At 50.1% G+C, this 27,301-nt stretch overlaps 3 protein-coding genes across 7 annotated transcripts in view; 2 read left to right on the top strand and 1 right to left on the bottom strand.

The window, feature by feature from the left end:
• Window positions 1–614: 614 nt before the first annotated feature.
• Window positions 615–5,747, top strand: LOC309521123 (glutathione S-transferase theta-1-like). The gene is made up of 5 exons (XM_082203477.1): window positions 615–797; window positions 2,597–2,684; window positions 3,640–3,790; window positions 5,194–5,370; window positions 5,523–5,747. Exons 1-5 carry the CDS (start codon window positions 686–688, stop codon window positions 5,721–5,723), a joined length of 729 nt encoding a protein of 242 aa, XP_082059603.1. The 5' UTR covers window positions 615–685; the 3' UTR covers window positions 5,724–5,747.
• A 2,676-nt stretch (window positions 5,748–8,423) lies between these two features.
• Window positions 8,424–10,267, bottom strand: LOC309521155 (D-dopachrome decarboxylase-like). Its single transcript, XM_082203534.1, has 3 exons — window positions 10,074–10,267; window positions 9,794–9,969; window positions 8,424–8,762 (listed from the first exon to the last, which is right to left on the bottom strand). Exons 1-3 carry the CDS (start codon window positions 10,179–10,181, stop codon window positions 8,690–8,692), a joined length of 357 nt encoding a protein of 118 aa, XP_082059660.1. The 5' UTR covers window positions 10,182–10,267; the 3' UTR covers window positions 8,424–8,689.
• Window positions 10,268–11,153: 886 nt separating this feature from the next.
• CABIN1 (calcineurin binding protein 1) overlaps window positions 11,154–27,301 on the top strand; it is a 58,673-nt gene continuing 42,525 nt past the window's right edge. Inside the window, exons 1-21 of one of the 5 annotated variants that reach the window (XM_082202972.1) lie at window positions 11,154–11,352; window positions 12,576–12,635; window positions 13,069–13,161; window positions 13,252–13,365; window positions 14,232–14,366; window positions 14,636–14,816; window positions 16,300–16,429; window positions 16,819–16,968; window positions 17,213–17,490; window positions 18,018–18,186; window positions 18,733–18,869; window positions 19,116–19,333; window positions 20,405–20,483; window positions 20,918–21,108; window positions 21,412–21,558; window positions 22,019–22,213; window positions 23,139–23,375; window positions 24,449–24,617; window positions 25,606–25,727; window positions 25,930–26,091; window positions 26,715–26,921. In XM_082202972.1, the coding sequence (XP_082059098.1) occupies window positions 12,633–12,635; window positions 13,069–13,161; window positions 13,252–13,365; window positions 14,232–14,366; window positions 14,636–14,816; window positions 16,300–16,429; window positions 16,819–16,968; window positions 17,213–17,490; window positions 18,018–18,186; window positions 18,733–18,869; window positions 19,116–19,333; window positions 20,405–20,483; window positions 20,918–21,108; window positions 21,412–21,558; window positions 22,019–22,213; window positions 23,139–23,375; window positions 24,449–24,617; window positions 25,606–25,727; window positions 25,930–26,091; window positions 26,715–26,921 (3,117 nt within the window). In that variant the 5' untranslated portion in view covers window positions 11,154–11,352; window positions 12,576–12,632. Of the gene's footprint in view, window positions 11,353–11,377; window positions 11,550–12,575; window positions 12,636–13,068; window positions 13,162–13,251; window positions 13,366–14,231; window positions 14,367–14,635; window positions 14,817–16,299; window positions 16,430–16,818; window positions 16,969–17,212; window positions 17,491–18,017; window positions 18,187–18,732; window positions 18,870–19,115; window positions 19,334–20,404; window positions 20,484–20,917; window positions 21,109–21,411; window positions 21,559–22,018; window positions 22,214–23,138; window positions 23,376–24,448; window positions 24,618–25,605; window positions 25,728–25,929; window positions 26,092–26,714; window positions 26,922–27,301 lie in introns of those variants that run through there. The other 4 variants (XM_082202971.1, XM_082202970.1, XM_082202968.1 and 1 more) reach the window with 4 other exon arrangements.

The following is a 27,301-nucleotide window of genomic DNA, read 5'->3' as shown; positions in this document are numbered from 1 at the left end:
GGGCTGCCCTTCTAAAATTCAGATAGTTAATTCCTTGACACCTGACGGGAGGGCGTTCCACAGGGCAGGCATGATTACCAAGAAATCTTGCCTCCCCTTCCCTGCCCAGGTGACCTTCACCGAACCTTTTCAATACCTGGGACCCACCTTTAACCTAAACATGAGTTTGGGGACCCAGTTCTTTATTTTTTACTGCGACATAAAGGCCATTACTGAACAACTCAAAGGCACTGTGGCATTTCTTCATTTTGCAACACCAGTTTGTGCCGCTGCTGTGAACCCACCTTCCCTTAGGGTCCCAGTCTGCCGGCTGAAGGCCAGGCCTTTAAAAACAGGACCAGAGTCCTGGCACCTGCCATGTTTCCTTCACCAATGCCCCCCCAGGGCAGAAAAGAGGGACCCAGCACCTAAATACCCTTCTCTCTGCTCCCCCCACAAAGCAGAACCAATAGGAGGCTGGAGCCAGGCCAAAGAGTGGCCCACCTGAGCCCAGGTAGCAGAACACCTGGGCCTCTCGTGATTGGCTGGCTATACCTTCCCTAGAACAGGTTGTTTACTCTGCAGGCCAATTGGAGTCTTAGGAAGATGTTTCTGTTTCTGTTCTGTTGATGGGAGATTCCAGACGCAACTGGAATCTCCCATCAAGTCACCCGGCCGGCCCACCCACCACTGACATAACCTCACCATGGTGCTAGAGCTCTACCTAGATATGCTCTCCCAGCCCTGCCGGGCGGTCTACATCTTCGCCAAGAAAAACAACATCGCTTTCATGATGAAGAACATCGAGATGCTTAAAGGTAACTGGGATTATGAGGGAGGGGGATTCCTAGTATCCCTCCCACTTTTTCCACCCCCAATTGTGACCCAGTAACACCCTTTCCCCAAAAGGTTTTTCTGGAACTTCGCCTTTCCTCTGACCTCCTTTCTAGATCCACCTTGGAATAATAATAATAATAATAATAATAATAATAATAATAATAATAATAATAATAATAATTTTTATTTATTTATTTATACATACATACGTACATACCCCGCCCATCTGGGCGGCTTCCAACAGAACACTAAAATACAATAACCTATTAAACATTAAAAGCTTCCCTAAACAGGGCTGCCTTCAGATGTCTTCTAAAAGTCTGGTACAGTGGTACCTCGGGTTACAGCTGCTTCAGGTTACAGACTCCACTAACGCAGAAATAGTACCTCGGGTTAAGAACTTTGCTTCAGGATGAGAACAGAAATTGGGCAGCGGTGGCGGCGTGGGAGGCCCCATTAGCTAAAGTGGTGCCTTAGGTTAAGAACAGTTTCAGGTTAAGAACAGACCTCCAGAACAAATTAAGTTCTTAACCCAAGGTACCACTGTAGTTGTTTTTCTGTTTGACATCTGGTGGGAGGGCATTCCACAGGGTGGGTGCCACTGCTGAGAAGGCCCTCTGCCTGGTTCCCTGAACCTTCGCTTCTCACAGCGAGGGAACCGCCAGAAGGCCCTCAGCGCTGGACCTCAGTGTCCGGGCAGAACGATGGGGGTGGAGACGCTCCTTCAGGTATACTGGACCGAGGCCGTTTAGGGCTTTAAAGGTCAGCACCAACACTTTGAATTGTGCTTGGAAACGTACTGGAAGCACAGGGGTGGGGAGAGAAAGTGACTCCCCCCCCCAGTTTGCAGCTGTGGGGGATAGGAGGGCAGAAAGGATTCGACACACGCACTCAAAATCACAAGGGACACAATTGGTCTCTTCTATAGGCCGCCCCTATGGAGGAGGCAAAAGCTCGTGCTCTTTCATGAGAAATAATGGAGCCTTCCTGTGCAGAAGAAGTCTACCTTTGAGCCATTGGTTGCTAGGAGGAAACAGCAGATGGGGTCGGTGGGCTGTCTTCATGACCTGCTTATGAGCTTCCCAAAGGGATGGAAAGGGGTGGGGTCCCATCCAGCAGGACTCTTTTTCTTTCTTTCTTATATTTCCCCACTCAACCCTCTTGAGTGCAAAGCCTTGTCACATTTTGTAAGGGGTTGTGATGGTCTCCGATTAAGCCCTCAGCCACGGTGGGTGTCCCCCACCAAAGTGCTCCTTTTGAACATAACCCATCAGGCCAGGCAACAGAGTTAATCAGCCAAAAGATGTAAGGCTGGAGAGGAGGAGGAGGAGGAGGAAGAGGAAGCAAAGTGCAAAATCCTTGGCAAATTGACAGAAGCACTGCTCTTGTATAGTAGGGGCATCCTTCTCCAGCAGCTGGCCACAAGTCTTCCCCTCTCCTAGGGAAGAACTTGGAACCTGAACCACCAACTGCCAGAGGATGTAAACAAATCCATTCCCACAGTGGAAGCTGCTCTGTAGCTTAAACACCTCCATGGATCTCCCACTAGATGCTGTATCTGCATGGATTTTAATTGCACACGGCTTTGGAAGCCAACCTCGATTGGGGGTATCTGAAGAAGTGTGCATGCACACGAAAGCTCATACCAAGAACTAACTTAGTTGGTCTTTAAGGTGCAACTGGAAGGAATTTTTTTATCTCGATTGGGGGGGAAAAGAGGGTGCAGATTTCTGCGGGGTCTCATTGAGTAATGTTTGTGCTTCTGTTTTATGCCTTTCAGGACAACAGTTTAGTGAAGATTTTAACAAGGTGAACATCTTAAGGAAAGTACCAGTTCTGAAAGATGGAGACTTTACTTTAGAAGAGAGGTGAGAGTCAGTGTGTTGTTGTTTGTGTGTGTGTGTGTGTGTGTGTGTGTGTGTGTGTGTGTGTGTGTGTAAAAATATATCCCACCCATCTGGCTGGGTTTCCCAAGATACTCTGGTGAGTTTACAGCATATATAAAAACACAACAAAACATAAAATGTTAAAAAAAAAATCCTATACAAGCAGCAAACCAACCAATAAATCAATAGAAACCAATAAAAATAACAATAATAAACAGTTTAGAGTTATGCCCAAATTAAAATAACCACCAACCCCAACTAAACATTTAACCAACACCAACCCGACAAAAACAAAACAGATACAGTGGTCAGTGGCGTAGCGTGGGTTGTCAGCACCCGGGGCAAGGCAAGTAATTTGCGCCCCCTAACCCATGGATTTGCGCCCCGTAACCTGTGGATTTGCGCCCCCTAACCCTAACCCCCAGATGTTGCGCCCGGTGCGGCTGGCACCCCCTGCACCCCCCACGCTACGCCACTGACAGTGGTACCTCTGGTTACAAACGGAATCCATTCCGGAGGTCCGTTCATAACCGGAAACCGCTCGTAACATAAGGCATGCTTTCACTAATGGGGCCTCCCACTGTGCGCACGCCTCTGGCGCGTGATTACCGCTAGCACCCTGGGGCCAAGTTCACAACCAGCAGCGGCTACTTCCGGGTTAGTGGAGCTTGTAATCCGGAGCATGTGCAACCAGAGGCATACACAACAAGAGGTACCACTGGATAGATAGATAGATAGATAGATAGATAGATAGATAGATAGATAGATAGATGATAGATAGATAGGAAAATGAATAATTTGGACCACCTGCTGCTTCCTCCTCCTCTCTCCCCCCCTAATCTCTGTGGGGCAATTTACACCTACCTGGCTCCGGTAATAAGGAAAGGTGCCCCTGGCAAGGATGCTCCTTCTCCAACTCTGCCTTTTGGCCCCACAGCACCGCCATCCTCCTTTACCTGTCCCGGAAGTACAACACACCCAGCCACTGGTACCCGCCAGATATGAAGAAGCGGGGCCGCGTTGATGAGTTCCTGGCCTGGCAGCAAAGCACCATCCACGTCAGCTGCTCCAAGATCTTCTGGCTCAAGGTGAGGTTGTGGCTCGGTCCCTCTGCAAGGCTTGGCTGGTCCCGTATTCCATGGAATTTGGCACCCAGCGCAGTGTCTCTTGTTTATTTGATTGATTGATTGATTCTGGTGGAGTACAGGGTCAGATTTAAGGTGCTGCTTTTGACCTTTAAAGCCCTTCACGGCCTAGGACCCTCGTACCTACGGGACCGCTTCTCCTGGTATGCCCCACGGAGAGCCTCAAGGTCCATAAATAACAACACCCTAGTGGTCCCAGGCCCTAAGGAAGTTAGATTGGCTTCAACCAGAGCCAGGGCCTTTTCAACTCTGGCTCCGGCCTGGTGGAACGCTCTGCCTCATGAGACCAGGGCCCTGCAGGGTCTGATTTCTTTCCGCAGGGCCTGTAAGACAGAGTTGTTCCACCTGGCCTTTGGCTTGGAGCCAATTTGATTCCCTCCCTCCCTCTCTTTCTTTTTTCTTTTCCTTCTCCTCCTGCGATGAGGCTACATTTTAATATTTTAATGTTCCATTGTTTTAATGTTGTATTTTATTTTTGTTTTTAAGTTGTAATCATTCATCTTGTTTTTATTATTGCTTGTAAGCCGCTCTGAGCCCGGCCTTGGCTGGGGAGGGCGGGGTATAAATAAAAAAAAAAATTATTATTATTATTATTATTATTATTATTATTATTATTATTATTATTATTTTATATACCACTCTATACCCACAGCTCTCAGGGCAGCCTACAAATTTTGTGACACCAACAAACATCTAAGGGGCAAGACCCAACCGCTCAAACTGTAGGAGAGCGCCTGGTTGGGCTGTGAACGAGTCTCTGACATTTGCCTGACCAAATGAACCCATTTTGGAGGGCAGATATGCCCCCATGACAATATACTGTTGAGGCCTCGTAATGTGAAATGAAGGACATGAGGCAGGAGTTGGTAATGCAGGTGAGCTGTGCACAAGCAAGCTGCCAGCTAGCTCTGTTGAGGCTCTTTTTATTAGCACAATATGCAAAACCAGGCAGATACATTTTGGACTGTGACCTTTACACATCTTCCAATCCCAAGATTGAGGGGTGGTACAAGGTTATTTTGGCACCTGTTTCCACCGCGTCACTTTCCCCTTGCACAATGTATGGCGAAGGAGACAAAGGTCACAGACAGGGCACGGCCGACCACTAAGAGAGCAAAAGGTTAGATAGAGGGCAAGATGTTCAGACAGCTGTGGGTTTGGGGGGGGAGTGTGCTCCGCACCCCAAGGTTACGCGTGCAGACAGCTGAGGCTGCCCGCGGGCAGAGGTGTGCTCCACACCCAGCGATCATTCCTACAGTAATGTTATTCTCTTGTGGTTTGTCCCCACCTCCACCATGGCTCTACTTCTGGATTTTGACCTTTGGTGCTTTTTCCTTGTGGGGCAGGTAGTGATCCCCATGTTCATAAATCAGCAACTGCCTCCTGAGAAGCTCCACGATGTCACAGAGGACCTAACCACCAACCTGCAGAAGCTGGAGGATAAGTTCCTGAGGGACCAGCCCTTCCTCATTGGTACTGAGATCTCCCTGGCGGACCTGGTGGCCATTGTGGAGCTCATGCAGGTCAGCCCTGGGGAAATCAAAGGAAAAGGAGTCTTCTCCCTCCTGCTTGAGGGCTTCCTTGAAAGGGGACCTGCCTGGAGGTCTTTGGGGTGGAGATCAGGAGGAACAGTGGAGGCCTGATGACTGCATGTGCCCCCTCTCTCCCTCTCCAGTGCATGGGAGCCGGCTGGGAAACCTTCGAGGGCCGACCCAAGCTTCAGGAGTGGCGCAAAAGGGTTGAGGTGTTCCTGGGCAAGGAGCTATTTGCGGAAGCGCACGCACGGATCCTGAACAATCAAGAGATGAGGAACATGACCATTGACCCATCACTCAAAGTCCAACTGAAGCCCTTTCTCTTGAAGATGATGAAATAAAATGGGCACTACAAGCTCCTCCCTTCGCTTTCTGCTCTGGTATTTCTCAACTCCTGGGTTTTTCCGCTTTGCCCTGTCAGGGAGGGGGTTCCACGTTTTCTGCCATGGGGTGACTGGTTGTTATGCACATGCGAAAGAACTCACTGACACCTTTTGCAAATTAAATGTAGAAAAAAATAACCTGAAATGCTGCAAAAAAATAATAATAATCCTAGAATAATAAATCAAGCAATTTTGCAAGCAGTGAATTCAAAGTACAGTGGTACCTCTGGTTACGTACTTAATTTGTTCCGGAGGTCCGTTCTTAACCTGAAACTGTTCTTAACCCGAAGCACCACTTTAGCTAATGGGGCCTCCCGCCGCTGCCCGCTTTCTGTTCTCATCCTGAAGCAAAGTTCTTAACCCGAGGTACTATTTCTAGGTTAGCAGAGTCTGTAACCTGAATCGTATGTAACCCAAGGTACCACTGTACAAATTGTGGAATTTGGGGAGATTTGGATGAGGGCAAGGAATGAAAGAGGCCTCAGTGATCTCATTATTCTTTCAGGGGACAGAGCTTGAAATGAGGGACATCAGATGGAAAACCACCACAAAAGGCTTTTGATGTTCAGTAATTTAACGTTTCTGCTCATCAGTCCTCGATGGATCATACTGTGTGTGTGTCTGTGCGTTGGTTCTATGCAACAAGGACCTCTGGAGGAAGATCTATCACGTCACAATTGTAGAGTTTGCAGAAAGGCTTTCATAACCACATGGAACTTCCTGCAAATATTTGGCTCTTTCTTGGCTGGGTACCGTTTTGAGCATCTGTTGGATAGGGAGGGAGGGGAGCAGGAATGTGAGATGAGGGTGTGGCAGATTGGTATGGGCTGGGCCCAGGTGCAGGGCACCTTTGCCAAGTCACCTGGGCTCAGTGCTTCTCACTGTAGCATTGAGGGCTTTTTTTTGCCTTTACCTAAAACATCATCCCCATAACCACCGAGGCATGTGTCTGCCTCATCCTCATTTTAAAGGGGAACTGAAGCCAACATAAAGTGACCACCTCGGATAAAATGATCCCCATGTAAGTCCCCAATGGAGTTTGCCCTTTTCTTTCATCAATGCCGTTTCAAACAGAAAACCAAGAAGGGCAGGTGGGGTGGGAATGCTTTTTGGTTCCTGGTGCCTGGCTGATACCTGGAAATTTGCTCAACAGCAACTAATGTTTCTAGATGACCCCTTTGGGGAAGGAGCAGGGATTGGCAGGTCAAGTCCCTGCCCCTCTCAGATTGCTTGGTTGTCCCCAGAGCCATTTCCCACCCATCTATCTCTACCTGTGTGAAGCAGCTCAAAGAACGAGTGAGAGAGGGGCTCTTTGCCAGCACACGCAGACCCCTAGAGCTGTGGGTCCCTTTCCCTACTTCCTGATCTGTCACAGCTCAGTGGTAGGGCGGCTGCTTTGCATCCAGAAGGTGCCAGATTCAGCCCCCCAATGGCATCTCCAGGTAGAGCAGGGAATGTTCCCTAGAGAGCCACAGCTGCCAGTCAGTGCGGACAGTACTGAGTCATGCTTTGTATGTTCCATCCCACATGTTCAAAACCTTGCTCTGAAGCACAGAATCACACCCTCCAGCCAGTGGTGGACTTTGGGCTTTAACATTTCAGCCGTGTGCAATGCCAAAACTCGGCTCAGCACCCAATGCAGGCAAACCGGACGCACTCCCCTAAATCTGCCTCTGTTCCAGCTATGGGAATATAAAACTCCACCAGGAACTCCTGTCAGTGGCATTGGAAAAGTCTGCTGTGCTTTGCAGGGCTCAGCCAGGGGCTCTTTGGGCCAGGAGTCTGCACCACTTCCAGTTGCCCCCTTTTTCAGGAAGCTGTTGCATTGTGGGTCTTTCTACAGATTCCTGCAGTAGGTGAGGTGGTTTTCGAGGATAGTTAAAAGCTGTGTTCTCCCAGCTACATTCAGGCTTTTTTTATTTTTAAACCTTGGTAAAGCAGCCAAAGGGACACGGGTGGCGCTGTGGGTTAAACCACAGAGCCTAGGACTTGCCAATCAGAAGGTCAGCAGTTTGAATCCCTGCAACCGGGGGAGCGCCCGTTGCTCGGTCCCTGCTCCTGCCAACCTAACAGTTCAAAAGCACGTCAAAGTGCAAGTAGATAAATAGGTACCACTCCAACGGGAAGGTAAACTGCATTTCCGTGCGCTGCTCTGGTTCGCCAGAAGCGGCTTAGTCATGCTGGCCACATGACCCGGAAGCTGTACGCCAGCTCCCTCGGCCAATAAAGCGAGATGAGTGCCGCAACCCCAGAGTCGGTCATGACTGGACCTAATGGTCAGGGGTCCCTTTACCTTTTTAAAGCAGCCAAACACTTTGCGGGGATGGGGGATTAGTGCATAATGCTGTGCACAGGAGAGACCTTGACCAGCTCTACCAAGTGGACAGTTTACTTTTTAAAGAAAAGGTAAGCAGTAAAAGGGTGAGCATAAAAATAACCTTGAGGTTTCATTGCCCTTTTGGAAGGGGAGGGGGAGAGGAAATCCTGGATCAGAGGCAAAGCTGCAGCGACTGTTTTGGCTTCTCTCCAATTATGATTCCTGCCTTTACAACAACCCTTCTGACCCTCATGGCAATAACTGTGGGTGGCCGAAAGCCTTATATTCCCTGCAGTCATTGCTGAGCAGAAGGCTGAGTCTCATCTTCAAGAAACAAGCACTGGAAGTGAACACGTGTTTTTTAATTGTTCATGGGATGCGACTCAATGGCTTTTCGAGAAAACAAAGACACGTAAAAGATAACTCCCACTGCGGCAGAGGGAGCTCAGGCAAAATGAAGGGTGCTGGGACAGCAAGAGACCTTTCCCTTGCGTCCTTTTCGAGAAGTGGGTCTGAAGAGAAAATGAGTAACTCCCCTCCCCCCAAGAGAGGGGTCCCCGGAGCTGGTGGGGATGTTGGCACTGGTCTTCGGGGGTCTTTGGCCAACTCACAAGAAAGTCATGACCGTCCCATTCTTGCCAATCTGCCAAGGTTCCAGTGGGTAAAATCGGATGTTGATCCTGTGGGGATGGGAGAGGATAAGGAAAGTCATGGCAGGTGGTGAAGAAAGGCACCCAAGGTTGTGTACGGCAGTGGCAGCCCCTGCCACAGAAAGTGTCATCCAATCCTTTCCCTGCCTTGTACTCTGCATCCTTTGCCCAGGAAGAGGGCACCACTGGGGCTGGTTTTCTTCCTGAATGCTTGGGGAGCAGCAGGTGCCAACTTGAATAAAATACGAGGGGGGCAGTTAAGCCTTGCATAATTGATCACATAGTGTGGTGAACACACCCCATTTGAATGGCAATGCCCATCCGCTTGGAGGGGCAGCCCCCTCATAAATAAATAATAATAATAATAATAATAATAATAATAATAATAATAATTTATTATTTACACCCCGCCCATCTGGCTTCCCCAGCCACTCTGGGCAGCTTCCAGCAAAATATTAAAATACAGTAATGCATCAACCATTAAAAGCTTCCCTATACAGGGCTGCCTTCAGATGTCTTCTAAAAGTCTGTTAGTTGTTTTTCTCTTTGACATCTAGTGGGAGGGTGTTCCACAGGGCGGGTGCCACTACCGAGAAGGCCCTCTGCCTGTTTCCCTCAAATATTTTATTGGGCGGCGCAAACCTATTCCATGGGTATAGCCAGGATTTTTTTGGGGGGTGGGGAGAACTCTGTTAGGGAAACTGAACGGATATGATTGATCCGTTAGTTAAGTATTCCCATTGTTTTACTTGATCTGGGGGGGGGCTCCCCCCCCGGGCTACGCCCATGGACCGCTCGGCCCCTAGGAGTTTGCTCCTATGGAGGAGGAGGCAGTCACAGCGTGTCAAAAGGTGCTGAGGCGGGGTTGGGAGCAGCTTCTTCTAGCCGACTATAACCTTCCTCCCGCGATAGAGGAAAGGCTGCCAGGAGGGAGGAGAAGTGGGCTCTCTCTGGAAGCTGGAGGTCACCCAAGGAGAGTGCGTTGGCGGCGCTCGGGATTGCCAGGAGCTCCCTCGCCTTCCAGGCCTTGATCCTCCCTCCCTCCCTCGGCCCAGACTCGCCTGTCGGGGCCGAGGCCCAGCTCCTTGGTGAGGAAGTCGAAGAGGCGGGCGCTGTGGCCCTTGTTCTGCTCGGCGGTGCCCACCACGCCGATGGAGGAGACGACCAGCTGGGCGCATGGAGCCGCAGACCCCGACAGCACCATCGCCGCGTCGCTGCGCACCGTCACGTTCACCCGCTGAGACCCAGAGGAGGGAAAAAGGACAATGAGTTTCTACCGGGCCGGTAGGACCCGGGATCCCGATCCCTGCGCCCCCGGGGTGGCCGGCAGCGCCCCCTCACCTCCTGGGGCTTGTCCAGGATGGTGGCCACGGCGGCGCACAGCTTGGCCGGCAGATCGCGGGGCAGCTGCGCCGCCGGGAGGCTCGTTTCCAGCTCCACGAAAGGCATCGCGGCTCAAGAGAGGCGGCGGCTACCGGGTACCGGGTCCCTTTGCGCGGCCGCCGCTGCCTCCTCCGGACTTCGGCATTGGCTACGCCGGGAGACTCGCCCCCTCCGGACCGGCCCCCTTCGAGGCGGGGTCGCGGCTCCCGGCGCTGGGAGGAACCGATCGGCTGCGGGACACGGCGGGCAGAGTCCCGTTTTCTCCTCCCCACCCCGGAGACGGTTTCCTTAAGGGCTGGCAGGCGAGCCCCGGATGCTGCCAGTCCGTGCAGGCAGCCCGGAGCCCGGTAGAGCCCCGGAGTATGATTCCCGTGCTCCGATCCCGCCCTTGGCCTCAGCAAGAGGGCAGATCCGAGGCGGGAGAAGGCGGGGCCGCGGTCCCTCGCTGGGATCTGGGGCTTCTCGGGCAGGGAAGCAGCAGCAGGCGGGCCTTGCTCCGGCTAGGCTGCGGAGATAATTAATAATAATAATAATAATAATAATAATAATAATAATAATAATAATAATAGTTTATTTATTTATACCCCGCCCTCCCCGGCCAAAGCCGGGCTCAGGGCAGTAAAATTACAGTAAAACATAATAGGGGGGAAACCCCAATTTAAAATGCAGCTTAAAATGCAATTTAAAACGCAGCTTCATTCTAAAAGTACCTTTGCACGGCTTGGGGAACAGCTGCAAACGGGGAAGCCCCAAATCTCCTTTGGGGGCTCAATAATGTAGGGATACGCAGGTGTCTCATACGGAATCGAACCTGCAACGAGCCCCTTTCTGAAAATGCACGAGCCTCGTCGTCTCACGGCGGAACAGCCCCTCTCTTTTTTTATTGGGTCTAGGGCGGCCTTTTTGGCGGGAAAACACACAGCGCAGCCTCGGTGGAGACCACGCCCTCTTTTCGCCACCCTCCCCTCGAGGCCACCCCCACCTTCCCCACCCCCACACAGCATCCTGCTTCCTTATTGGGCGGCCGCCGCGGACCAATAAGGAGCCGCTTTGCTTGCGGCGGCGGCGGCTCTCCTCCCGGCTCTGCTCGGCGCCCTGACAGGCGGGAGTCCAGCCGGTACAGCCTGCGCTGACTTGACGCGTCCGGCCCGCCGCACCCGCTGGGTTTCCGCCTGTCCTCGAGCTCGCGTTGGCGGCACCTGTGGGCGGCAATACGGGCCTTTCTTCCGTCCCTCAGGTGCTGAGCCGCCCCGCCTGGCTGTCAGTCAGGCCTCGCACCCGCCCCGGAAGTGGGGGGCGGGGTACGCTGGAGCCAGGCGGCAGACACCGCCAGGGCGTTGTGTCAGCCGAAGGCTCAGTAAGCCTTCGCCTTCTCCCGCTTCCTGTCTTAAAAGGCCATGAAGCGCCCCTCCCCTTCCCCTCAATATTTCATTGGTAAGCATCTCAGCGGCAGAGCACTTGGCTTTGTAGTGCTCAGCACCTCAAGCCTGCAGGTGCTGGGCCCCAGCCTTCTCTGCGAGTCTGGACAGCTGTTGCCAGTCAGAGCAGCCAGCGGATGGGCAAAGAGGCTGGTATCTTTCTCTGTTCCTGCCGGTGCTGCTGCCCTCCCTCTTGAGCTCTGGTTCTGCTGCAAAGGCCTGCTGGCCTGGCCCATGCTCTGCACTCTGTAAGCCTGGACAGCTGTTGCCAGTCAGAGCAGCCAGCGGATGGGCAAGGAGGCTGGTATCTTTCTCTGTTCCTGCCGGTGCTGCTGTCCTGCCTCTTGAACTCTGGTTCTGCTGCAAAGGCCTGCTGGCATATCCCATGCTCCGCAGCCCTGGGCAGCATGGACGAAAGGCTTGCACAGTGCCTTGCACGCAGAAGGGACTGGCACTCAGGTCTTTGGTATCCCTAGTTGGGGGTGGGAGAGACTCCCTGCTTCAAATCCTGGAGAGCAGCTGCCCCTTCAGTGCTGTGCTGGGTGGACATGGTTCTCTGATTTGCTGTAACGGGCCAGCCTCTGTTGTCTTGTTGTTTGCTTGGGTGACATTATATTGATGGTGGTATATAAAAGCATTGGTTTGGGCCTTTTGTTCATATACGTATGACGCCCAAAGGATTGTGCTTCCTCTGCGTAAGTGAACACTCTTCCTAAATCCATTTTTGAGATGGGAAGGGAGCTCAGTTTGTTTTGGGAGTATCTGTAGATGCACCAGCTTGGTGCCTTCTCTTCTGGCTTCACAAGCTCGCTCTGGCTTTCCACATGTCGTTTACTTCCCATAACAAGAGCTTGAGAAATCTCTTGCATTTCTCAACTAATAGACATCTATTAGTTTGGGATGTCTCAGGGTTTCTTTTAAATCCAACTGGAAGTAATATTTCAGTGTTTCAGCGAGCATTTGCCCTTCTGTGGCAATGTGCTCTGTTGCAGGGCAGACGATTCTAGTTTGATCAATAAATTATGTGGGTTTTGCTCCTTAGATTCATGAGTGAACTGAACCAACAGAGGTGGCGAATGGCAACACTGAGTCTTCAAAGATGGTAAAGTAGCCGTTGACTCCTTTATTTAGAAAAAGTTGTGGTGGCATGTCTCAGTGAAAGCTGGATACTGCTTCCTCATAGATACTTCTGGCTTGCTCTTCTATTTATGTGGGAACTCCACTTCTCTTTCCCCTTTGTATTCTAATCTGGTGTTGGTGCATGCTATTGGACTGTTACTTATGCGTTAACTCTTCATAGAGAAGTTAATAACTGTAATCCAAATGGCTTCACTATTCCCTGGCAAGGTGGCTGTATCTTCCCTCTGGCTCTCTTCCTTCAACAATGGTTACTGATGTCCCATATTTTGCCCCTACTATTTGTTAATGTGTGCTTTGAGGGAGAAACTGCTGAAATTCTGGTAGTAAGTTAGAGACCACCCATTGCAATGGATTTATCAGCAGCACACACTACTGCTTTTTTGTCCCACTTCTAGATCAGGATTGCAGCATTGAATGCCAGTTCCACTGTTGAAGATGACCATGAAGGGACCTTTAAAAGCCACAAAACACAGACAAAGGAGGCACAAGTAAGCAAAGTTCTGCTGTAAACCCTGAGCTGGTGTTTTCTTCTGCTCTGAGCAAAGTCAGTTAATTAGAATGTCAATTTTGATCTCTAGGAAGCAGAAGCATTTGCCTTGTACCATAAAGCTTTGGACCTTCAGAAACATGACCTCTTCGAAGAATCTGCCAAAGCTTACCATGAACTGCTTGAAACTCGCCTCCTGCGAGAGGTCAGTGAAATGGGATCAATAGGCTTTCCTCCTACTAGGTGGTGTGGGGTGTGTGGTCCGCTCTCTCTGCTACAAGCACTCACCTTGTGGAGACCTACAGCAATCTCAGGCTCAACCATGAGAAGGTCTTTTGTTGAGCTGAGGCTCGGGGAGTTTGATGGCCCCAAGTTTGCCAGGTTGTGAGCCACCAATAACATACCAGTGGGAGGAAGCTCCTGAGTGGGGGCAAATGTCAGAGCATCCCTTTGTGAAATACACGCTGAATCATGTCCAGCATTTTTAAGCTCAGTGGGCATCAGGATTATTCACTAACCTGATGAGCATTTGAATGCTCATCATAGGTCAGTAGTGTGATGATCCACTCTTCCAAACCTTCATTTTTTGTAAGAATTTAGACTTTAGATGCTGTTTCGCTAAAAAGCTGCTTGTTTTCAACAATCTCCACTGATTGTTGGGGGCTCTCCAGGGTCTTTCCCTATTAGCTGCTACCTGAGATCCCTGTCTCACTGAAGATGGTGCCTTGTTTCTTCTGCGTGCAGAGCATCTGCTCTTCTGCATGAAGATTTGAGTGGTTGGATAATAGATATCCATTTCTAGAGGTGGTTAAGCAGCTCGCTGGGCCTTCAACCCTCTGGAGTTTCTTAATAAGCAGAGAGAGGGCAAACCCCCCCCCCCCCAGTATTTGTTGTAGTGGGTCTGTGGGCTATTTGATACTGATTGTATTTTACAACAGTGTCTGCTTTGCTTTTTGAAGTCCCTCGTGTGCTCCGGAATGATGCACGCTGGCACCTTGCGGGTTTGTAATCATTCTGTGTTATTAATGAAGGTTTTTATCTCAAACTGCATCTCTCGTCTACAATTTTCAGGCAATTCCATCTGGTGATGAGAGGGAGGGCTTAAAGCACCCGGGCTTGATGCTAAAGTATTCTACTTACAAAAACTTAGCTCAGCTCGCAGCACAGCGCGATGACTTTGAGACGGCCATGGAGTTCTACTTGGAGGTACAGGCATCTCTCCTTCACACTCACCAGGGCCAGAGTTTCTGCCTGACATGCATTTAATGCTGCAGCAGAGAGGATCCTGGGGCGCTAAGCCGCAACACTCAGCCACGAGGAAGGCCGAGGCTGGTGGGCCAGATCCAGGATTCACCACTCTTACACTAGAGCCTTGTAACCCCAAACTGTTAGTGCAACTTCCAGATTCCATTGTGGGTACAATTTACACTTGTGTGTGTATGTAAAAGTGTATTGTTATATCCTGTGTTTTCCAGGCTGTAATGCTAGACTCGACGGACGTCAACCTGTGGTATAAGATTGGGCATGTGGCACTCAGACTGATGCGCCTGCCTCTGGCACGCCATGCCTTTGAAGAAGGACTCACCTGTAATCCAGACCACTGGCCTTGTTTAGATAACCTTATTACAGTTCTCTACACACTCAGTGACTACACAAGTAAGTTGTATCCATTTTGTTTTATTTTTCCAAATAAAACTTCTTCCATCTATTAGTACAGGCAGCTGCTGGAGTTGCTGTTTTGGATTGTTTGGGTTGGTGTTGCTCACTTTTAGGGTGTTGGGAGGGTGAAAATAGCCTGATAGCAAACTCTCTTGTTTTGAGATAAGCTGTTGGTAGTTTAGTCATTTCCTATTGAGGGCTAGAGGGTGGATACAGTGGTGCCCCGCAAGACGAATGCCTCGCAAGATGAAAAACTCGCTAGACGAAAGGGTTTTGCGTTTTTTGAGCTGCTTCGCAAGACAAATTTCCCTATGGGCATGCTTTGCAAGACGAAAACGTCTTGCAAGTTTGTTTCCTTTTTCTTAACACCGTTAATACAGTTGCAACTTGACTTTGAGGAGCAACTCATAGAACGCGGTGTGGTAGCCTTTTTTGAGGTTTTTGAAGACTTTGGTGATTTTTGAAGCTTTTCCAAAACTTTCCCGACACCGTGCTTCGCAAGACGAAAAATTCGCTAAATTTCGTCTTGCGAGGCAGCACTGTATTGTTCATTCATTTATAGGTTTTTAATATATATATATATAATCTATTTTTTAAAAAAAGATTATACAGTAAATCAGTTTACAAATCAAAACATGCACTATATAAAAATATGTGAGCACAAGATCAAACAACAATTCTTAGAACAACAGTCGGACAATAACAGTGTTAACATAGCAAGCCAAAAGAATAATAATTAACCAATAAGGGAAAATGATTCCTTTTATGTTGGTGATAAAGGGAATGGCATCAACACCATAAGGTGAGAAGCCCTCTAAAAAGCCATTCTTTAACTAAAAACACAAAGTGCCGGGGTCTGGCGGCTCTCAGTTCTTATGCTGGCCCTACAAAAATTGTGTTTGGCTTACTGAGCAAGGTTAGCTGGGAGCAAAACAAACCACAATCCTTGGTTCGGCCCTAACTCTTAAGCCAGGGGCCATGGTTTCTCTCTTCCATGTGTCAGTGTGGTGGGGCAAAGTGGGCACGATTGACTTGTGTTCTCAGTAAGCCATTATTTATGGCTTGCTCTGTGTAACAGAAATGTTTGGTATTGATTTGACGTGTCTGAACATACAGTTTTTACATCTTAAGGAAAAAATAATTTTCAAATAAAAACTTGACAGTGTGTTTGAATATAAACTAAGTCACCATACTTGGTGTGCTTTACTGTTTTATGCCCCCCCCATCAGATATTTTTAGTTCAACACTTTGGGCTACTGGAAAAACCTGTGCGGTATTTATACAGCATGTGAAATGAAATGATATATTCCTTAGTTCTGTTTACAGACATGCCAAATTGGATCTTAGCATACCTCACCCGCTCCAGGAAAGCCACATCACTGTATACTATCAGAATGCTCCTTTGGGATGCACGTGACTTTCCGATATGGAAAAAGAGTTTAGGATGAATTTAAATTGTGGCTTTTGTTCCTCCCCTCAGCCTGCTTGTATTTCATCTGCAAAGCTCTGGAGAGGGATTGCCTGTACAGCAAAGGGCTGGTCATTAAGGAGAAGATCTTTGAGGAGCAACCATGCCTCAGGAAGGACTCCTTGAGGATGTTCCTCAAAGGGTGAGTTTCTTCCAAAATTGAAGGTAAAGAATGTTGATGCTCCTGTCTCGCATCAGAAGGAATAGTGGCAGAAGCTTCCATTTCAAAGTGAGGACATGCAGCCTCTTTGCCAGTTCCCAGAGGTTTGTTCTGTCCCCTGTTTGTGACCTAAAGCTGCTTCTCCCATATTGGAAAGGCAGAGAGTGCCACAACGAACCCACCGTTTTGTAGGCATCATGCTATTGACATGCAGCTTCCAGAGTTGCTGTTGAATGGGTGTCCAAGTATTTAAGCTATTTTACTTTCAGCAGGGTAATTTAAATTTTGCTAAATTTAAAGGAATTTGCCTGGCTGTGAAATGACATGGAATCATCTAAACAGCTGCTTTGCTTCTTCTTTTGTTTTTCCAGTGACTTGTCAGTCCACAATGTCAACGTGAGTCCGTCTGAGACTAGAACGATCATCGAGGAAGCTCTGGAGTTGCGCAGGAAGAGGCAGGCACTCTTGGTGCGAAAAAGGGAGCCAGACCTGAAGCTTGTCCAGCCCATCCCCCTTTTCACGTAGGTCTTAACTGGGTGTGAACTTATTCTGACAACTGTAGAGCGAACTTAAAGCAATATTTCCTTAATGATTTCTGTGAACAATTGGCTTTTGGTCCCACGTGGAAAATGGCTGCCTTGCTCCCAAACGTTCTCCTTATTTCTGCATGTGGCATAAAGGCAAGGAGATGGGAGCATTGCCTGCCCTGGCCCCTGGGTGAGAGCTGAGCTTGTGTTTGGTTGTCTGTCATGTGCTGTCCTGCAGGTGGAAGTGTCTCGGGGAGAGCCTACTGGCCATGTATCAACACCTGACCACTTGCGAGCCGCCTCGGCCCAGCCTGGGCAAGAGAATTGACCTCTTGGAGTACCAAGATCTAGACCAGCACTCTGACATCCCGGCAACTTCCGCTCCTGTCAGTGTTATACAGCCCAACCCCGTCAGCACCAATCCCCAGATGCCTGTGACGGAGCCACTCCTAACATACACACCAGTGACGCCCACCTTTCCCAGTCCAAGTGTTCTGGAATCAGTCAGCCCTGCAGGTGAGGGATGCATTACATGAATATGTTCTCTGGGTGGATGTTGAAGGGTTTCTGAATCATTGTGCTCTGTTCTTCATGGACCAATTAATAAAGTGGAAGTAGAGCTGGTCTTCTGCGGGGAGAAGTGGTAGGATGCTTATGATAGGTTGGCTTGTGCCGTCTATGGTGCAAAGAGAGTCTGGAAGGCAGAAGTGACAAGTCCTAGCTAGCTTCCAGGTGGACGAGCCAAGCTTCTCTTCCAGGGGCTTTTGGAGGACATTTGCCTGGAGAATGGGGAGGAGAGATTCTGTGTGGTCATGATGTTGCTGCTGCTATGGAGTGGCTGTTGGTGCAGCAGCCACCTTTTTGGGGGGTGGGGCAAGGTGTCTTCTGGGCTGCCACTGCTCCTCTGGCTCCCCCTACTTGGCTTCTGTGGCAACAAGAATTCTGCCTTCTGCAAATCAGAGTTCAGGGGAATCCGTCCTGATCAAGTGTGTCCTTGCTGGGGCCAGGAGTTTGATACCTGGACGTTTTCTGGCTCTTCTTAGGGGATGCCTCCGTGGGGGACAGATCAAAGAAAGGGGTGAAGCGGAAGCGAATCCCCGAAGACAGCGGCGAAACAGCCAAGAGGCGGTCGGCTCGGGTGCGGAACACCAAGTGCAAAAAGGAAGAGAAGGTGGACTTCCAGGAGCTGCTGGTGAAATTCCTTCCTTCACGGTGAGGAAGGAAGATTGGTGGTTGTGCTTCTGAAAAAATAGCAGAGAAGCTTGCTGAGCTCTGCACCCCACCCACCCAGGGGTGAAACTAGGCTTTATTTCACCCAGGTCAAAGATTCAGTTTGATACACACATGCCACACACATTTACATACATGCACACAGACTGGGAGCCTCAATGGCGCCCCTCTGGAGGCTTCACCTAGGGCAAAAGCCCTTCTAGCACAGCTTTGGTGCAGGCCCACCATCTCAGTGGGCTTCCTGCATGAGCTGCTGGGGCAGTACTGTGCTGATTTGGGGTTGGCTGCCTGCCTTCTCCTGGACACAACTTCTCGTGATCCCTGCAATATTGTCGGCAGTTACAAGGAACTGGTGTTTCCCTCCACTTTGATTGATGTGTTGCGAAAATAAATCTAGCTTCTGCGAATTGCATGTTTCTTGCAAAGTTGCTATAACAGGAGTGTGTTTTGATGTCTGCCTTGTGAGGGGCTGCCAAGGTCCAGAGCATTGATGCTTTGCTTTGCTCTTTGTTTTGCTTTTCTTGTTAGCCTGAGGAAACCTGACCCAGAAGAAGACGAGGGTCCTTTCAGCAGCTATGAGGTCCAGTCTGAGGCCAAGGAGGAAAATTTCCAGCATGTGGGCACCCACAGGATGCCGTGTGACTCAACAACATGCATGGAGTATGGTAGGGACTTTCCCTGGCTTCTGTGTTTCAGCTGAGGGACTCCCCCAAAAAGGATTACATTTGAATTCATTAATTTGATCCAATATTTGGAAGCTGTAGTATAATTTTGTGGTGAAGCCTTTGACGGATTGGGTGAGCTGCTCTGATGTCACAGAATGTTTGCTTCATACCTCACTGTAGGGAGGCTGGGGAGGGGAGAAGTGGTTGCTTCTTTCCATGCGCATTGTGTTAACTTTTTTCTTCCAGAGAAGCAGGATGTTCATAACTTCCTCTTGGCTAACTTGAACAACGGAGGCATCCTTGAGTTGATGATGAGGTACCTGAAAGTGATTAGCCTGAAGTTCCTTGTAAAATGGCCGCCGGGCTTGGCTGAGGTTGTGCTGAACATCTACAACAGCTGGAGGAAGCACAGCAGCAGCCTCCCCAATCCGCTGCTAAGGGACTGTCGCAACGAGCACATCAGGGTAAGGAAATACTTCTGGAGGTGACCTCGCTCTGTTGCCACCCAAGCACCACCTCTAAAGGGTACATGTGTGAGAGAGACTTAGTTCCTGTATAGCAGGAGCTGTGTCTGGTAGCCAGAGACATGGTGCCAGGCATGGGCTACGATCCGCAGAACATGTCTCTGCTTCTTTGCTGTTGTTTTTATCCTACTCTTCAGCTGAAAAGGCTCTCAGGGTGACTTGCATACTGTCCAAAAAAAAAAGTCTCTCCTCGCAGACTTGCAGTCTTAAGAGACACAACACAAAAGGAAAAAGGAATGGAGAGGGAGGAGGAAGAAGACAAACCCAAGCATCAGTTATTAAAGCTACATAGTAGTTCTTACAGTGACTGGCTGGGATGGATATAATTCTGGGAGAGGGGAAGCAGGGCCATGCCCAGCTTCTTCCTAAGCCACAGCCTGATGGAATGGAGAGTTGGAGAAAAATCAGTGTAAATCTGCTGTTCATGAGTGGGAGCTTTTCCCAGTCCTGGTTCCCAAGATGCTGTTTAACTGGAGGTGTAGCATCAGGGAGTGTTCTATGACTGAGTGATTAGAGGCAGGAGGATAATGCTCGGCACTCCTTTTCACTGGTTGGGACCTACCCAGAGGTTGTTACTAGGCCATCTGCACACCCTTCCCATGGGAAAAGTGTCCTAGGACCTCCACTGGCTCCAGGTTTGTATCTTGATTGACAGTTGGGAGTAAATCCCTCCACAAACTTTTCCCATCAGGACAAACTTAGCTGGCAAGATGCTCACTACCTGCCCTCTGCTCCCTTTATTTTTTAGGATCAAGATTTCTTAGGTGTCGTGTGATAAAGGTTTGAAAAGTGAGCCAGGGGGCCAGTTGCCTCCTGATGCTTCCTCTCTCTGCAGCAAAATGTCTTTCTGCTGCTGTTTCTGATTTTTCACAAATACTATAGTCAACACTACTTATTCTCATAAGAAGGATTTTTCCGCTGGAGGTGCAAATTGCAAATGATTCCCCCTCCAATCCCCTGATGCCTTCCTAACCCTCCTCTCCCCACCTCCCACTTTTGTCTCTGCTCTAGGATATGATGCTGATGAGTCTATCCTGCATGGAGCTGCAGCTTGACCAGTGGCTGCTGACCAAAGGGAAGAGCTCAATGGGTGAGTGAGCACTGGGTGTTAGCAAGTGCTTCTTCCGAGGAAAGGCCCTGCAAACTCCCTCCGGTGAGATACGAGTCCCCACAGGAAACACGTGCCTGAGCTTAGAAGCTGGGCCTGGTAGTCGATCTTGAGGTTTGCACGTAGACATTCCCAAGTTGACCTTTTGGCATTGACGTTAGGTTGGAAGAGACTGGGGAGTCCCAAGCCACTTGGGTCAGATGGACCTAGAGCAGGACAGGGCAGCTTCTGGGGTTCACTGCTTCATAAGCAAACCCAATGCAAATTTTTCTCTGTTACGTTTCCTCAATCGGCTTCTCTCAGGTGCAGATCTTGGGGTTCTCTGCTCCCATTGCTGTTGTTTAGACTTTGAGCTGCAAAGAATCTGAGCTCTCAGCCTAGAACCTTGGGCTGAAATGTGATATAAACTGTTTCAGTGTCTCCAAGGAACGGCCCCGCGGGCAGCTCTGTAAACGGGAAGTTTGGCCCTGATTTCCCTGGCAGCCACTTCCTGGGGGATCTGCTACAGCTCTCCTTTGCCTCTTCTCAGCGAGACCTCTTTGAGGAGGGCTGGCTGGAGTTCGTGGTTCGGGTGTATTGGCTGAAGGCTCGCTTCCTGGCCCTGCAGGTTTGTATTTCGGTTTATTGGGGGGAGGACTCCTGGTGCTGCACAGCTTCTGTGGTGTTTGCAGCAGAGTACCTAATTAAGTACGACTGGCATTAGATCTGAGCAGTCAGACACTGGGCACACAGCTCCACTTCTGTGAGGCTATAGTGGAAATCTGGGTACAAAGGCAGAGTGAGTTAAAAAATGCCTTGAGCAAAAGGCCTTGCAAAAGGCAGCTTGGGGTATGGAGTTCCAGGGAGGGGCTGGCTGGGGGAAGGAGATTAGCTGGCAGGCTGCAGTTGAGCATGCTGCTTGCTTTTCCAGGGGGACATGGAGCAGGCCTTGGAGAACTATGACGTCTGCACAGAGATGCTCCAGAGCTCTGCTGCAGTGCAGGCCAAAGCTGGTGACGAGGCTGTGGTGATCCGGTTGCCAAATCTCCATGTGGACTCTGTGGTCTCGTTGGAAGAGGTAACACCAGCTGGACATGGGAACATTTGGGTCACTGCAAGATGCTGGCTGCACTTGCCTTCCTTGTGAGGATGAACTCATAGCAGTTATGCCGGGGATGCAAACATGGAAGCAGCCATGACCCCATTACCAAAGTGTGTGTGCGCTTTGTGTGTTGAAGGTCCCCAGGTTCAGCCCCTCAAGGAAACACCCTCTGCCTGTCAGAGTGGACACTGTTGAGCTAAGTGGGCCACTGGCTCAACTTTGTCTCAGAAAGCTTTGTATAAATGCTTGACTAAACTACCTGTGATTTGTGGTTCTGGTTTGAAAACTGAAATGAAGCAGTCCAGTGTCCTTCAGTTGGGTTTCTGCCTTGCTGTCACCTTGGTCAGTTGCTGCCTTCAGAGCAGCTAATTCTGTTGCTTGTGGAAGACGTGAGAGAGGATTGCCGCTTGCAACATGCAGTGTGTGACTCTTGCAGATTGAGAAGAACCTCAAGTCCCTGGAGAGATGCCAGTCCCTGGAGGAGATCCAGCGCTTGTACGAGGCCGGCGACTACAAAGCGGTGGTGCGTCTGCTGCGGCCCACCTTGTGTTTCAGCGGATACGGCCGGACGAAGCACCTGGAATTTGTCATCTCCATTCCGGAGAGGCCGGCTCAGCTGCTCCTGCTGCAGGTGGGGTTGTCTGAGGGCAGCAGGGAAGGCCAAACCGGCACAGCCAGCCTTGATGGTTGCAGCAGAGGCTGCCAGGAAACAGCAGCCAGCAAAACAACCAGCAGGTTCACTGGGCTGACTCTGGCATTACGGTGCTAGTGCCTTTCGCTGTGCGGAGGGGAAAGCGCTCTGGGTGTGCTGCTGTTCGAAGCTGTTTTTAAGGAAATGAACACCCAAGTTGTTGGAAACCATGGGGTTAGGGAAGGCGAGGGAGAGTGTCCTTGTGCTCAATCAAGTCCTGCTTGTGGGTAGCTGGTTGGCCACTGTTAGATAGAGATGCTGGATTAGATGAGCCATTGGCCTGATCCAGCAGGGCTCTTTGTAAGAAGAAGAAGAAGAGTTTGGATTTGATATCCCGCCTTTCACTCCCCTTCAGGAGTCTCAAAGCGGCTGACATGCTCCTTTCCCTTCCTCCCCCACAACAAACACTCTGTGAGGTGAGTGGGGCAGAGAGACTTCAAAGAAGTGTGACTGGCCCAAAGTCACCCAGCAGCTGTATGTGGAGGAGTGGGGAATCGAACCCGGTTACCCAGATTACGTGACTACCGCTCTTAACCACTACACCACACTGGCTCTTAAGTTCTTGAGGAGTCCTTGGGGTGTTTTCTTGATGGCTTTTATGCAGTGCTTCGTGTTTATCCTGGTCACGTCACACAAATGCAGAGAAACGGAGGGTGTACAGGAACCTGTTGTCCGCACCTTTCAGCCTTTCTGGCCCAAGTGCTCTTTGCCACAAGCACCAGTGCCCTCTCCATAGGGAGCCTACATGGGCATGCCTCTCACTGCCCTTCCATGTGCAGATCTAGGAAAGGTTCCCAGCAGCTGTCTTGCAAATGCTCTTGCACATTTTCCTCCAAGGCGTCTCTTCTTCTTCAATGCTCCTCAGGATTCCCTGCTCAAGCTGCAGGACTACCGGCAGTGCTTTGAGTGCTCGGAAGTTGCCCTGAACGAAGCCTTTCAGCAGATGATCAACATGACAGAGGCATCTGCCAAGGAGGAGTGGGTGGCCACTGTCACACAGCTGCTCGCAGGGATCGACTGCTCCCTTTCCTCGGACAGCAGCAGCCTGGAGGAGCCGCCAGCCTTGCAGAGCCTGGTCCGACTGACCAGCAACCTCGTCCAGGTATCCCGCTCTTTGCCTGAGGACCCACATTGCTCTTGGAGAGCAGGAGACCTGTTGGCAGCCTTTTTCTGAGCCACTGGTGACATGAGGGTCTGTTCTGCAGTTGCTGGTGGAAACGTCATTTTAATATATCAAAAGCAGCCAGGGGAGGAGGGTCATTCCCCAGGGGCTCTGAGTACAGAGCATTGGAATGGGAGCCTGCCAGGTCTTAGGAGGGGGGCACTCTGGAGGTCTCCCAGCTCCCAGTGGCAGCTCATGGCCTTGGTTTGGCCCTTAAACTGGTTCCCAGCGGGAGTGGGGAAAGGAAGGTACTGCATAATCCAGAGCAAAAGCTAAACCCCAAACCCCTTTCTTTGGCTGTAAGAGCAGTTGGAGTTCCTGTCCTCTCAACAGTGTCTGCTAGAAGAGAAGCAAGAAGGAGAAACACAAAACCAGACTTTTCGTAATGGGTAGTGGCAGAGGGGGAAGGAGAGCACGAATACTAGTTCCCTCCTAGGTTAGAGCTCAGCTCCACCCTCTGCCTTGAGGGGCTCTTTCTTTCTCTCTCTGTCTCTCCTTAGCCTCTTCCCAAGTCTCCAGCTTCCATCCTTACTTGGGTGGCAGCTGAAGGCTCTATGTAGCCTTGGCAGTGTGTGTGTTTAAAGAGCCTTCCACCCTCTCACACACTTTGGCTGCCCCTGTTGACCACTCCTTTCTGCCCTGGCTGCCGCCATGAGTTTCTCTTGGGAGGAGAGGGTTGGCTCAGGGAAGGGTTAGTCTTGCTCAGCGCATGGCTCTGCCAGTATCCATTTGGAAATGTGGTTTAGTGTTGCAACATGGCTAAGCAGTTTTCCTACTGCTCTGTTGTGCAGCCAGATTCAGCCCCTGATGAATTTGGAGGGGGGCATGTTTGTGTAAGTGAAGAACATCCCCTATTGTTTTATGAGCCTGAAACCAGCTTGGTCATTCTGGGGCCACTTGGGTGATGACTTGAATGCCTGTCATTAGTATGTTCCTGTTAGAAGAGCTGAATGTTGTCCCCTCTGTGGGTTTAACTTGCCCCACGTCTGTTCCTTGAAACCCCTCCACCCCAGATCATCGACTGCAGCATGGCTGTCCAGGAGGAGCCCAAAGAGCCTTCTGTGTCTTCGGTGCTTCCCTGGATTATTCTTCACAGGATCATTCAGCACGAAGAAGACACCTTCCGCTCCCTCTGCTGCCAACAGGAGGAGCAGCAGCAGCTGCAGAGCCAAAATGAAGAAGGTGGGGAACAGCTTTGCCCTCTGTGGTGGGTGGGAAGCAGCTGTGTTCTGCCATGAGAGGTTGAGTTGGGCATTCAGGAACTCTGTGCCTGCCAAAACAGGGCAAAAGGTCAGAGCACCAGAATGCATGCAGATCAATGGCAACATCCCTTGTAGCCTTCCTTGTCTTGTCACTGGATTCTTGCACATGGAAGACAAACATATTGTTAGAAGTGGCTCTCTGTAGCAAAACATTGCCCGTGTGCAAGAGCCCTCCAGGTTCTCCCTTCTCAGGCTGGAGGTTGCCTGGAACAAGTGAAAGGGCTGCTGGAACTGGCTAGCCAGTGATTACTTTGGGGTGTGATTCTGGGGCCTTCAAAAAAATTTCCGGGGCAGATGGCCCTTACCCCTTCTTTTTTAACAAACAGGTGGAATTACTCCAGCCTCCGTTGTTATGCTTCAGAGAGCCCATGGAATGATGTTCACATGTCCACACCAGCATCGTTCCAGAGGCACTCCAGGGTTGGGGGGCGGAGAGGAAGTGTGACGGCAGCCAGAACTCCTGTTGCCATTTCCAAAACCACCAGCTCCTAAGCTGTTTAGTATAGGGTAGTGGTGGTGTGGAAGTAGAAACTGTTACTGCTGCCATAACAGGTGCTTCTACCACCAGCCCCAAATCTCCCCTCCCACTTGGAGAGACCAAAATATTCCTCTCCCCACCCTAACAAAATTGAGTTTTCGGGGTGGAGGTTCCTGCAGAGAAAAATGTTTATTGTGGGACTTCCTTGTTCTGAGCAGACATCAAGCATTTTTGGTGAACGTAGTAAAACAACTGGGTCTTTCCCTGTATAAGGGAATTTTGGGCTAGGAACCAATTTGGGGGCTAGTCCAGGAGCCATCAGGTATGGCTGGGCCAACTGCTTCTTGCCCATTTGACTCATGCACCTCCCATACCAGATCTGTGGCTTTTTGATTGTCCAGCAATTACTTGACATTCATTTTGTCATCAGCAGCTCAGAATCTGGACACTCCTATGCTGCCCTCTTCCCTGATGCTTCTGAACACGGCTCACGAATACCTTGGGAGGAGATCGTGGTGTTGTAACTCAGACGGAGCCCTTCTTAAGTTCTATGTGAGTAGCCCTGCTTGAAATAGCCCAGATTAACCCTCTTCCTCTCCCCACTCGTTGAGAGATCTGTGGAACACAGACTCATGCGGAGAGAGGAATGTTCCTTCATGTTCTCACCCACTAAGCAGCACGCTTCCTCCGAGGCTTCTTCAGCTGTCCCCTGCCCAGGCGGTAGCCTTGACCTCAGTGAATTTTGTCGTTCCAGGTACGGGTGCTGCAAAAAGAGCTTTTGGCCTCTACCTCCGAGGACACCCATCCCTATAAGGAGGAGCTGGAGACGGCTCTGGAGCAATGCTTTTATTGCCTGTATAGCTTCCCGAGCAAAAAGAGCAAGGCTCGCTACCTGGAAGAACATTCCACGCAGCAGGTGAGACTGTCTCAGGTCTCCTTCGGAGAGAAAAGGCAGGATGACAGGCAGGTCTCTCTGCTTCCAGAGATTGGAATCCCGCGAGCTGGAGATGGAAAGGAGCAGCCCTTGGCTACTCCCCAAGGACATCTTTGTTACCTGCATGAGGGAATGCTGGACTCAGAGTAGACCTTGTCTTCCTTCTCCTCCTCCCAGGTGTGGGGAAGAGCATTTGCAGCTCTGTGGCAAAGCATGCATTGCACACAGAAGGTCCCGGGTTCAGTCTAGCAGGATTTCAAGACAGGGCTTGGAGAGAACCCTGCCTGGAAAACCTGGAGGAGCTGCTGCCAGTCAGTGTAGGCATTCCTGGCTTCGATGAACTAGTGGCCTGACTCAAAGAATTGTGGAGCTGGAAGGAACCACAAAGGTCATCTAGTCCAGGAATCCTTTTGCCCAACTTGGGGCTTGAACCCTTGACCCTGAGATTAAGAGCCTCATTCTCTACCAATGTGTCCTTTGCCACTCAGCCGCATAAGGCAGCTTACTGTGTTGCTAAGCAGCTGGACTGAGATGTACACTCGAAATCTGACTTGGCTCCTCTTGTTCCTGGCAAGGCCTGATGCATCTCTTGCCTTCTCTCCAAGGTGGATCTGATGTGGGAAGACGCCTTGTTCATGTTTGAATATTTCAAGCCCAAGACCCTTCCTGAATTTGACAGCTACAAAACCAGTACAGTGTCTGCTGACCTGGCCAACCTTCTGAAGAAGATGGCCACCATTGTCCCTCGGACAGACAAGCCTATGCTGAGGATAGAGGAGGTGTCTAGCTACATTGAAGGGACTCTGAGCAAGGTACAAGCCTCTTGCATCATTTGGGGGGTGATTAAGGGGGAGGGGTGCTGCTGCTGGGGCTCCTGCCTTCTTTCAGGGGTGGGGGGTGCATTTGTCAACAATGAGCCTGGTTTGCTGGTGCATTCAGATACAGGCTATTTGTAATGGAGAAGTGACCTCATTGCCTTGTGGGCATCCAGCAATTGAATTCCATCTTTTTGTGATGTCTTCTCCTTTGTTTAAGCTCTCTCGAAGTCTTATTCTCATGTATTGCTTCCTTTAGAACCTGTTTTGGCTCTCTAGAAGCTGTTGCACTACAACTGAGATTCCTGCATTGCAGGAGATTGGACTTGATGACCTTTCGCTCTACAATTCTATGTTTCTATGAACTCCTGTCATCC

This window comes from Podarcis vaucheri (genome assembly GCF_965113315.1).
Source record: "Podarcis vaucheri genome assembly, chromosome: 16".
Lineage (NCBI taxonomy): Eukaryota > Metazoa > Chordata > Lepidosauria > Squamata > Lacertidae > Podarcis > Podarcis vaucheri.
This window is presented reverse-complemented; position numbering and strand designations above follow the sequence as displayed.

Bases quoted from the DNA above. Each gene is read 5' to 3' on its own strand.
- LOC309521123 (XM_082203477.1), top strand. From the start codon at position 686: ATGGTGCTAGAGCTCTACCTAGATATGCTCTCCCAGCCCTGCCGGGCG. The intron at 2,685-3,639 runs GTGAGAGTCAGT...TTGGCCCCACAG, and splicing joins GACTTTACTTTAGAAGAGAG to CACCGCCATCCTCCTTTACC. The intron at 3,791-5,193 runs GTGAGGTTGTGG...CTTGTGGGGCAG, and splicing joins CCAAGATCTTCTGGCTCAAG to GTAGTGATCCCCATGTTCAT.
- LOC309521155 (XM_082203534.1), bottom strand. From the start codon at position 10,181: ATGCCTTTCGTGGAGCTGGAAACGAGCCTCCCGGCGGCGCAGCTGCCC. The intron at 9,970-10,073 runs GTGAGGGGGCGC...TCTGGGTCTCAG, and splicing joins TCCTGGACAAGCCCCAGGAG to CGGGTGAACGTGACGGTGCG. The intron at 8,763-9,793 runs GCGAGTCTGGGC...CCATCCCCACAG, and splicing joins CTGGGCCTCGGCCCCGACAG to GATCAACATCCGATTTTACC.